The 11959-nt window shown below is 39.0% G+C and overlaps 1 protein-coding gene across 1 annotated transcript in view; it reads left to right on the top strand.

Annotated features, from left to right (window-relative positions):
* Positions 1–11959, top strand: part of EGF (epidermal growth factor) — a 55808-nt gene that overhangs the window by 22376 nt on the left and 21473 nt on the right. The window contains exons 8-14 of the mRNA XM_010182041.1: positions 401–523; positions 2980–3102; positions 4308–4433; positions 5418–5554; positions 7473–7621; positions 9232–9336; positions 11039–11262. Coding sequence (XP_010180343.1) covers positions 401–523; positions 2980–3102; positions 4308–4433; positions 5418–5554; positions 7473–7621; positions 9232–9336; positions 11039–11262 — 987 coding nt within the window. The remainder of the gene's footprint in view (positions 1–400; positions 524–2979; positions 3103–4307; positions 4434–5417; positions 5555–7472; positions 7622–9231; positions 9337–11038; positions 11263–11959) is intronic.

Genomic DNA, 11959 nt, shown 5'->3' with positions numbered 1-11959 from the left:
AGCAGGATTGCTTTTGTGTTTTGAGAATTTTACTTAAGTCATGTTGGAGCTACATTTTTCAAAAGATTTTTGCCTGAAGGAAGGGTCTAATATAAAAGTTTTGGGTGTGCACAGGATTTAATTGGCACTGGATTCTGTATGGGAAGGCATACTTTTGAAAGTCCTCTAGGCACCTATGTTGGACACATGTAACCTGAGTAGGTTGTACTAGACGGCTTTTAAAGCTTATTTGTACAAGGACTACAAATGAGGTTTTTTATAATTTATTATGACCAACATATTTCTGTAAAATGAATAGGGAAATTTTGGAGACTTCTTGGACACTGTTTGTTTCATTAATCTAATTCCCTGACACTGGTTGATGATGTTATCCTGACACAGCAAGTGCTTCTTTTGGCAGATATCAACGAATGTGGCTTCTGGAATCACGGCTGTACTTTGGGCTGTGTCAACATCCCTGGTTCCTATTACTGCACCTGCCCCAGAGGTTTTGTTCTGCTGCCTGATAGGAAAACATGTCATGGTAAGTAGCAGTAATACATAAACACTTTGAGTATCATTTTGGAGAGAGTCCTTATTTAACACTGGAACTGCTGAAAGTTTTGTGTGTTGCATTGCTCACCTCCAATCCCTTATTATGTAAGCGGGATCAGCTTAAAGTGATTGATCCAAATTCAAATGTCATGTTTACAGAAATGTAAGTTACACGTGGGTAATCAAGTGTGAGCCTCTTCAGGAGAAAAAAAAAATAAAATAAGGTCTCTAGAGAGACCTCTTTGCTCAGAGGAGGCTCTGTGTCACAGTCTAGGTACATAAGCAGTTACATCTTTTTAAATGTGGCCTCTGAATTTGGCTCACTCTGGCTATAGTGCATAAGAATTTGCGCAGTCTCTGAGCGAGCACTTTACAACATCATCTTTTCTTCTCTTCAGATCAAGGTTGATAGCATTTCTAATGTGCCTGAAATTAATGAAATTAAAAGAAAGTACATCTGTCTACAACAAAGAAGACATGCAGAAGTACTCAAAGCTGTTTACTGTGAGGCTCTCCTGAACCTGTGGGATGTTGGTTTTTTCTTTTATCAGTTAAACAGTGTATAAGAAGTGTGTCTGAGAGAACCTATATAACACAGGGACATAAAGCAGGAAGCTCTCTGAAGCTGGATAAATATGAATAAATTAATGCAGGACACACAGAGAAGTGGAGGGAAAACACAAAGATCTGTCAGTAAGCTTCAAAGACCGTATTTTAGTCATAGTAAGAGTTAGAAGTGAGGAGGTTTTTTCCTCCCTTTATGAAGCACTGTGTATATTCAGCCTAAAAATTATTTAAGCCTTTCTAAAGTAAGCCCAGGGCTTAAGATGTAAAATGCATCTAAGTTTTGAGGTCTTGGGATATTCCCAGTCACTTTTCTATTTCATAATGAAGTGAAGCGTAGACATAGACAAGGGTCCTCCCACCTTGTGTCCATGGAAATAAAAGATTGGTATATGTCCCAGGTAGAAATACCAGTGCACACCAATGAATTCAGTCTGGATCACAGTAGGATCAGGACCTAGGGTATGTTAAATATCTCTAGAGTGTAAATGTAGCCTTACAGTCTAACAGACTTTAGCAGACAGTCTATCTATTTCAGACCTCCAAGAGTCACTTCTCCCCCTCTATTAAGAGGGAGCCAACAGCAGAATTCAGTGTCCCAGACTTGAAGGTCCAGGGTGTGTGTGACAGAAGACCTATGGGAGACCTGCAGCCAGAGGCTACTGGGAGGTGGAATGTTGCTTTGTGTCCAGAACAATGCTTAGACACTGTGCAACTCAGTCCTACGCTGGATGACTAGCTTGAACTATAAGCCTACATTTTGAGTGGATCAAATTAGATAGAAAATAGTTTTTCTAACACAGGCTAGGGATACAGCATGGACAGTATAACTCCTTAACTACTGCAGCACAAGGCAGGTATGTCACCAACTACACAGCTTGAGAGATGCAAGGTGAGAAGTCCACGTACTGACCAGACACTTTGATGCTTTGTCCTCCAAGTCCTTTACGAAGCTCTTCATCTGAAGTCACACACTCTAGCCAGAAGGAAAGATAAGATCAGTTTCTTGACTCTCTTCTTTGTGCTTAAGGGGTTAGAAGAACCCAGTCCAGAGCACAGTTGCCCTGAAGAAGCAATATTTGCAACAGCTATGTACCATTGAAGCCAGCATATGCAGCTGATTCAAAGCAGCAGCTGTGGGAAACTTACATTAGTTCCAGTCTTGTGGTGGGTGTTGCCATACAGCACTAAAATCAGCATAAAGATTGGCATAAATAGAGGCACTGCAATATTGAATGTGGAGGAGAATATCCTGTGAAATTGCATTACAGAAGTACTAAAAAAAATGTCGGCACTGCAACAATTGTCATGAAAAGTAAAGGAGAACTATTGCCAGATCCTCAGGTGGTTTTGCCCCTACAGCTGCAAAAATCACCACTAAGGAACATAGCTTTATTTCTGGGAGGTTCATCTCCTGTTTTCATTGTTTCTAGGAAAGTAGATTTTCCTCATCCTCTTTGTGTTTTATACTCATTCTTTCATTGTAACTTCCTTATAGTTTTCAAAACTTAATCATTTTCGATGAAATGTAAAAAAAGAAAGTTTTCTAAATTATTTCTATATTAGTAACACATGTTCATACAATTTTGGAAAATTTAGAGCTGATCAGTAAAATGGCTTCAGGACCCAGCAATTTTGGCTTTCTCCTGTGCTACAATTAGGAGAGGGTTCAGGGAAAAATGGAAAAAACTGTAACAAACCAAAGCAAATGCCAGAAAGATCACAGAAGTGTTGTAGTCTCAACATCACTTTTTTTCCTTTTCTTTTTTTGTCTTTTTTTTCCTTTATTTTCTCTTTTGCAAATTAAGAAAGTGTTTAAAAGGGCTCTGTAAAATTTTTTATCACCATTTAAAGGGTTTTTTCTTCTTTAAATTATTGTAGAGCTAATTTCCTGTAAAAGTAACAACACGGAATGTAGCCATGGTTGCCTTCAAACATCTAAAGGGCCTGTTTGTTTTTGCCCTGAAGGATCGGTACTCAAAGTGGATGGCAAAGCATGCACGGGTAAGTAATGTTTTTTCTATCTGTAGTGACTGCCAAACTCTGTTCTTGGCACTGAGAGCCATAAGTGAATGAAGGTATTTTACACTCATTTTTCACAGCTGTAAATGATTGTACAAGATAGGAGGCAACAAAATTTCATGCTTTGAGTTCTGAGAATAGTAACATTAATTTTTTTTTTAAATAGATGTTTCTTAGTAGCAATATCCAATGTTCACAGGCCAAATTCTTTTGTTGTCAGCACAGATCAAGGCATCTTCCAGATGTTTGTTGCAGGAGACATTTATAATTCATATTTGGGGGGAAATATAGATACAAAATTAGGGCCTGGGTGAAATCTGAAGATGACGTTGTTGATGTTGTGCAACCCAGGTTCAGAGTCACTCTAGTTTACAGCAATTTCATCTAATTACCCACAAATGGAATTTTTGCATTCAGAATATTTGAAGCTGCTACACCCACTAATCTGCCATTCTTCATTCCAGCAAGGCTTCCAAACTTGGGAGACTGTAGCTTTTCAACTGTATCTTTTTAGTCTTAGGGATCAAGATAGCTCCATTAATGCCAGCCTTACACCTTGAAAAAAACCCCTTCCCCTTTTACATCCCTTATGTACTGTAGACTGCACTGTATACATAGATCCACTCAGTGTTGCTGTTTTGCTTAGGAACACTAGACTGAGTAAGCTCAGGTTGGCATTGAGGCTATAACCATTGTACAGACCCAAGAAGAAAGAATAGTTTATTTTTGTACAAAGTCTTGGTTTGTTGTATTGGAAAATATAAATTAACCATCCTAATTAGGTTTTGGGAAGAGATTTACTTTAATTTGCCATTTCTATGCATGGAGTGCAAAGTCTGATAAAATTTGTTACTCTGTCGTAGATGGGATGAGATTTGTATGGGAGAAAAGGTTCTCTGAAATAGTGAACATATGGAAGCCCTCTACATATATCCCACCCCCATCTTGTTTTGTGGATTTTCAGGAAAAGCTTTTGAAGAAGTTACTACTAATTTGCTCTCACTTCACTAGACTTCTGCTTTCAGCTGTTGCTGTAAATCATTGGCCTTTTAGTAAATCTATAATTCACCAAGATGCTTTACATGGTAGAAATCTTACGCTGAGTTAATTGTTCTCTTGCTTATATATCTGATTTTGTTGTATTTTTTCTTTAGGGTAAGCTAAATTTTTCAAATGCTCTGTTTAAGGTTGTACATCTCCAGATAATGGTGGCTGTAGTCAAATATGTTCTTCTTTAAGTCCGTTCTCCTGGGAGTGTGCTTGTTTTCCTGGATACAAGCTTCAGCGAGACAGAAAGCACTGCACTGCTGTAGGTTGGTATCTTGGCATGCTTGCATATTTCTGTCAATAAAAGCAAAAACATTTTAGAGTCCTTCAAAGTGGACTGTATAATTTGGATCCATTTTTGCACTGGTTTTAGGTTACTTTGTGAAACTTGGGAAGTACTAGTTGTTGGGAAAACTAACCTATTTCGGAAATACACCAGAACAAGCACCCAGTATATTTTTCAGTCTCCCTCACAGAAGATTCAGTCTTTTATCCAGCTTCTACATTTCCCTCTGGGCTCCTGTATTGCAGAGGTCTATCTGCAGTATTCAGAGTTTTGTGCCTTCATATAAATGTGGGTGTAGTTTCTGCCCAGTGTTACAGAATTGGGGTTGAGGTGTCTAAATTTAGAGAAGAGGACAGGGAATAGTCTGTTGAAGGACCTTCCCTACAAGGATATTTCTGCCCCTCTGGCCCCAAGAATCCCAAGAATTTGATGTGGTGTTTGGATTCCAGACCCTTCTGTTTCTACTGAGGAAAGGGTAGACCCTGGTGAGCAGCAAGGTATAAGCAATCATATATGAAAGAAGGTAAGATAAATATGTGATTTGTTTCAAGAATAAGGGAAAAGCTTTATTTCTTGGAGGACAGCATTTTTCTTGCTTTTACTGTGAAAGGCTTCTTGTGCAAAAATGAAGTATTCTGGCATGTATGGTGATGCTGTGAAATGCAGAGGAAAGATTGTCTTGAGGCTAACTCAGTGTGAAATGCAGTAGGGCTAGTGACTGCCTTTGTCATCATTTTTGAGGCTGATCCTGGGCAAGGCACTAATGCTGAAAACCTATATTCACATTTATCTTTGATTTCTGAGGCAAGTGGAATGTAGGATAAGGACCTTAATTTCTTTGTGCTTCTTTTCCTAATTTTGTCTTCTGCTGTTATGTATTTACAGTGTTAGCTCAGTAGTGACGCAGGCTAGAGATCACTTTGTACCTAGTGGAATTAACCTATGTGTGAATTTTTATCAACAGGTCCTAAGCCATTTTTGTTATTTGCAAATGGTCAAGATATCCGCCAGATCAGTTTTGATGGAACAGATTATGTGAGTTTACTTGACTGGCAGATGGGAATAGTCTTAGCTCTGGACTCTGACCCAGTGGAAAATAAGGTGAGGCATTAAAAATGAGAGGATTTTGAAGTGTTGCAAGGACACATGGATTGGGTGTTCATGTGCCTTAACCTTTCCGCTGTTAGTGATCCAGATTACACATTGTGTTGCTTGTCGTTCTGCTGCCTGTCCAGGGGCACAACTGGTACAGGATGGCAAACACTAGTTAGAATTTCATCCTTTACTTACCGGTTGAATGTGCTTTGTACGTTGACATGGCTAATTCACAGAGAATTTCGATTTCTATATTTGCTTCAGGCATTATTTCAATTTCAAAGAGCTTTTGAATGATTGATAGTTTCTCACTTAAGATTTCAGTACTGTTTTCTGAAAATATAATCTGGGATTTTTTTTTCCTGGGTAACTGTAAAGACAACAGTATCTTTTTTTTTTTTCTGTACAGCTACATCCCACAATCCCTACTAAATGTAGGAGTAATCTTAACAAGAATTAATTCCCATGTCCTGACATTATTGAGCAAAACTGCTGAACACTTGCTGGGTTTTTTGCTTTTGTGAAATGTATTCCTCATATCACAAGATATTGCTTTTGAAAAAGGGAGTCTTCTCTGCATAAAGAGGTGTTTGTGTGGCTGCCATCCAGTGCACCACTCCTTGCCTGCAGAGTTGGGAAGGATAGGAGTTCAGCTGTGCTTTGCTAAAACTTCTGTGGCAGATAGTTATTTTTTTTCCCATGGTGAGGCTTCCTTACACTATAAAAGTGTTACAAAAAGATACTGGATGGTACAGTGAAAGCTGATGAGGAGCTCAGCTAAGTTGTTGGAAACATCTCAGGGCCTGGACAGACACAGTTAAACAAATGCGAGTGTTACCAGATCTGCATTACAGGAGGATCATTTCGTGTGCTGCTGGAACATCGCCACTTGCTCCTGAAATAGGTCCCCAGCTCCTGGGGACCTGGCAGTTGTCTTGTGCTGTGCCGGGTGTAAATCAGCCATGCCGGTGACACCGGGTGCGCATCCTTGTTCCCTCTGTAGGGAGCTGTGTCAGTGTGGGGGCGAGGCAGGGTGCAGGGGGACAGCCCGGCTGCAGCAGCCTGGTCCTGGTGCCACAAAACTGAAGCGCAGGGTGAATTAGCTCTGTATCACTCTGCGCTCCAATAGTAACTGAATTAGCTGGCATAATGCTCCCTCTGGCTTTGTCCCTTTGGCCACATGGTTAGCATCAAAACAAAGTTGTGTTTTTTTTGTTGCTACCATTTGCAGAGAAAGCCTCAGTGTCTCTTTGTGTGTAGTTCTGCCATGTGGTTGGTGTTTGGCTCCCTCTGGATATCAAATACAAGATACTGTTTTTTCCTCATCCTTGGAAAACACAAACCTAGTTTTCCCACCAGCAGAGAACTTTTATTTTGACATAAACCAGAAGCCTCTTATGGAAATGTTAGAGCCTTACAGAATAGATCCCTGGTAAAAAGTTAAGACATGTCCAGGCAGAAAGAGGGAAAAATGTAGAAGAAAATTATGTAACTCCTTTTCCCATCTCAGCTTCTTGACACACATACACCATTACTCTCTTCTCCACACTCACCCCTTTTTGAAATGAGCAGCCAGTGAAAGAATTGCTTCCTTTTGCCTGCTCCTCCTTTTTCTTTCTGAGCTGTGCTTCGTGTGAAGAAGCTGCTTGCTGAAACACCACCACAGGATATTCAGAGGGCTGTATATAGGGCAATCAGGATTTACAGCTAAGCACAAGCTGCCTGTGGAAGTCATCCTGGTTGAAGGATAAGTGCCTTTTTATTTGATCAGGGATCACAGGTTACCTGTGCAGCTTTTTGTGAATAAGCAATTCAGGACTTCCAAGATGATAAAATTATTTTGGAAGTGGAACTGTTAGACAAAGGAAATAGAGCAGAAAGTGAGATGGGAACTAATAACACCTCATCTGTTATTTCTTTACAGATTTATTTTGCCCACACTGCCTTGAAATGGATAGAACGAGCTAATGTGGATGGCTCAAATCGTGAAAAAGTTATTCATGAAGCTATAGATATACCTGAAGGCCTTGCTGTGGACTGGATTAACCGTAAATTGTATTGGACAGACAGAGGGTACATGCTCCACAGTGCATTTATGTTGAAGCATGCCATAAAATATTTGGAATAAATGACTGGTGATACAGAAATAGCTGAGATATTACTCTAAATTCAGTAATGCTTCACATTCTGACTGAGTAGCTGTAATCTCAAGTATATACAATTGGAAGGTTCTTTAAAACTGAAATGCTGGAAGTTCTCTTTGAGTCTGCTATTGTGTTTTTGCCTTTGTCTTTCCAAGAAGTGAGGGTTTGAACACAGCTGCAAGTAATCTAAAGCACGTTCTGCATGTATACATATATCTATATGTACATGCATGTGTGAACATATATATATACACTCGTATTTATGTACATACACTGCATGTGTGTGTGTATAGGTATATCTTTATCTATATATCTAAAAATAATGAGTATTACTGCACCGAGAACATCTTGGATAGAAGTCAGCATTGCTGACAGCTAGAATCATGCCCCTTTAAGCTAATGGAGAGTCTTTGTCAGTTATTTGTGATAAAAGAGGAATGGCTGTTAGTACACAATATGACTTCATATTTCAGCTGATACCTACCCTTACATTCACAGAGAAAAAAAAACAACCTTTGGTGAAAAGGCAGTGTCAGATCAGAACACATAATGAAGAATCCTTGAAAAGTGGTCATGATGCTTCAGTATGACCCATATTTTATTAGTCAATAAGAAGTGGTTTTGAATGTCCAGGTCACACTTCTTCTCACTTTTAAATATACTGCTAGTCCACTTCCTTGCTGTTAAGTACAGTCTTGTGTACATGATTGTGCTCCTGTATGAATATACCAGTGATTCTTGTGAAATGGAAAATTATGGTGCAAATCTCTGTAAAACAAGAATCAAGGGTGAAGCTGTGAATTGGTATCTGCTCACATGCTGCATTTACCTGTTTGTATTGTGTATCCACATTTGCATGAGGATATTTCTCCTTCCATCTTTGTATGGCTTTTCTCTGCAGGTTCAGGTAGGCATGGAAGGCTGTGGATGTGCTTTCAGGTAGAGGCTGATATTTGTTTGGCAAGGGGAAGTTTGTAGCAATAAGTACAGTTTTCTGGAAAAAAATCAAATCAGGAGAGTGATGCATAGGTTCCAACGTAGGTTCTGTGCTTGACTCTGCCATAAATTTTAGGAGTGATCATAAGGACTTTAGCTTCATCTTTCTTCTAAAATAGATATAATATGTAAATTGCTTAGTGATTTCTGGATGAAAAATGCTATATAAAGATACTATTTAAAAATTTTATTTATATATTTGATAATGTCATTCAGTTAGGAGCTTTTATTCCTACTGACTCCTTTGAAAGCTAGCATTCATCTATTAGTGATCATACTTCGAATTCATTATTTGCCCAAAAAAGGAGAACTTCATGTCTCCTGCAGAGCAGCAGGTATTTTATTATCATGCCCTGGACCAGATAATGAGACTATAACATGAATTATGTGTTGATAAAACAACTGCACATTCCACATCAGCAGGATTATTTCCTATCATTGTGAAGTTATTTATTACAGTTTTGTGCTAAACTAAAGCACATTCAGCCTGAGAAGGTAATTAAAAAGAGCAGGAAGTATCTAACAGTGCCATGTGTGTTGCAGGAAGGCATGCATTGAACGGAGCAATCTGAATGGAATGCAAAGAAAAATGATCATCTGGGAGGATATCTCCCAGCCCCGAGGGATTGCCATTCACCCGCTTGCAAAGTAAGGAGTGATAAACTCGGTCACTTGAGTAATAATTGGGGAGGCTTTTTAAAAATGAGCATGCTAGCCTTGCCTTTTTGACAGTCAATAAATGCATTAGTCGTATGTTAGGATAGTCATTGCCTTGCAGAGTTATGTGAACGGCAATATTTTATTGCTGGGTTTCTTTTGTGAGTTGGGGCGTGTTAATTTGTCATACAGATTTTTAAAAATACCAGAAGAATTAAAAATATTGTATGCAGTTTAAGCTAATGAAAAACACAAGAAACTGAAGTCAGCCTGACAGTTGCAAGCACCACACTACAAACTTGATGACTTCATATCTGTGTGTGAAGAAGACAGTAATTTTTAACCAATGATGCTTTCAAAGGATTTTTTTGCTGTGTTTGGGTTTTTGAGGAAACTAAACCAAATCAAGTATTGTGGGGATGCATTGATTTAAATCTTACATCTTACCTAGTGCAGAGATGATGAAAGGCGTTTTGAATGTTTAAACTATTGATGACATTATGGCCATTTTAATCAATGGCAAAGCCCCATGGATTTTGGTCAATATGCCTGTAGTAGGACGCTCTTAAATATGTTGATTTTTTATTATGCTCATATCCTGCTACAACTAAGTACTGATGAATGAAGCTGAGTTGGGCAGGAAGGTGTTTTGTTAGCTTCACTTTGTATATAAAAGACCTAAAAGAATCTTTCAGTAGAGGTTGCTTATGATAGAGACATTTTGCAGGAAATCTTTTAAGAACGGGTAGGTTCAGGGAGTTTTTTTATTAGAATTATTGGTAGAGACAAGGGCTGCAAGGGGGAAGGAAGGAAGAAACATCACTGAAACCTTCATTTTTAGAAAGGTAATGGTGAAAGGAGAAACAGACATTATAACAATGTCCATAATTGTAAAGACAGTATTAAAGGGAGATCTGAGGCACAAGTAAGATTCTTGAGAATACTGATTCCTCCATTGGCTATAGGAAAACTGCTCATGTAAATAAAGCTAAGTGAATCTGTGAGTTATCTCAGTAAACCTGACAAAGGCAGCTGATGCCTGGGAAGACTGGAGTCCAAACTTCAGAAGTAACTTGTGGGTTTAGCTATCTCCATTTTAAGTGGCCACCATACCCTGTCTATTCTTTGAAAACCAATAAACACTCAGTGAGTAACACTCAATACTTTAGAGGGAGACCCTGAGAATCATGATTTTATTAAAAGAAGAAAAGATTCTGAGCCTGATAGTGGTTTTATTTTTTAAAACCAAAATAACCTGAGGACTGTTGCTTGTTTTCCATGGGTCGTGGGTAATTTTAGTTCCATTTGTGTGTTTTTACACCTTTGTTTAGACGAGAGGCTAGCCAGTGCATTGTCCTCAGTTGTCTGCATTTGCTAAACACTATCAGTCATGTGGAAAAACACAAAAAGCAGATACGAAGAGTTGGCAGTAAGCACAGTTGGGAGGAGTTGTTTTTCAAAGGTTTTGTGCCAATGAACAGAGTGGGGATTCTGCGTAAGTCCCAGTGTAATCAACTGGAGTCTTATGGCAAGTGTTAAAAGATCAGCAGCCAACATATTTGCTTGAAGTGTACACTTCTTCCCATATGCCTCAGGCCTGTATTGCTCTGATTTTTCTGCTTTGAAAGAACTCCACAGAGAGGAGGACAAACATTTACTTACTGACTTCCTGTAACCATTTTGTTTTCTAAAGGAGATTATTCTGGACTGACATGGGTGTCAATCCCCGGATTGACAGCTCTTCATTGGAAGGCATTGATCGCCAGGTTATAGCCAGTACTCGTCTGGTGTGGCCCAGTGGAGTAGCTCTTGACTACTTAGCCAACAAGTTGTACTGGTGTGATGCTAAGCAGTCAGTGGTTGAGAGCGCAAACCTGGATGGTTCTGGACGTCGAATTCTTGCACAGAATGATGTAGGTGAGGCTTTGGGGTTGATAATTACTTACTGCTGCTTGTCAACGTGCATGTGTATTTGCATATGTGCATGTGAATTGCCAGGCCGTGCTGTATATCCCATGCAACTCTGTGTTGAGGTTAATGGCATCACTTAGTTCTTCATTATGTTACCCAGTTGTCTTTTATTTATTCATTTTAGCAAAAGAACACCTTTCTTTTCTATCTCTGCTTCTACTAATCATTCACTTTGCACTGTACAGAGAACTCTGTTTTCACAGAAAAATGGAAACAAGGAAAAAGTTAAAAATGTGGTTTGCTTGTTCCATGCATGGCTGCTTAGTGTAATTCAGGTTTTGTGGTGTTTATTACATCCATGAGTTATATTGATGTAAAATGGAAGAGAATTAATCTTGGCTGTTAAGGTCCTTGAGCAATAAGCCTGCATCTGCACAGTGCTGAACACTGGGATGATTCTAAATACACAATAGACACTGAATGGAAAAATGATTTATGTGATGTGCTGGTAGTCATTGTGGCTGAGATTTTAACTGTTTGACATGTAACTATGTTGTTCTGAAGCAAGAGAGCAGAAGTATTAGCAATGAGGAACTGATGTTGTACCACATCTAAAGTAAGCCATGTGTTCAAGAATCTTGTACATGGCAAATTATTTTCTGGAGAGGACAATTTGCTTTGTACATAATATCTCTCTGGGGAG

Source organism: Mesitornis unicolor, unplaced genomic scaffold (assembly GCF_000695765.1).
Source record: "Mesitornis unicolor isolate BGI_N332 unplaced genomic scaffold, ASM69576v1 scaffold33413, whole genome shotgun sequence".
Classification (NCBI taxonomy): domain Eukaryota; kingdom Metazoa; phylum Chordata; class Aves; order Mesitornithiformes; family Mesitornithidae; genus Mesitornis; species Mesitornis unicolor.
Note: the sequence above shows the minus strand (reverse complement) of the source record. Positions and strands in the feature narration are given on the sequence as shown.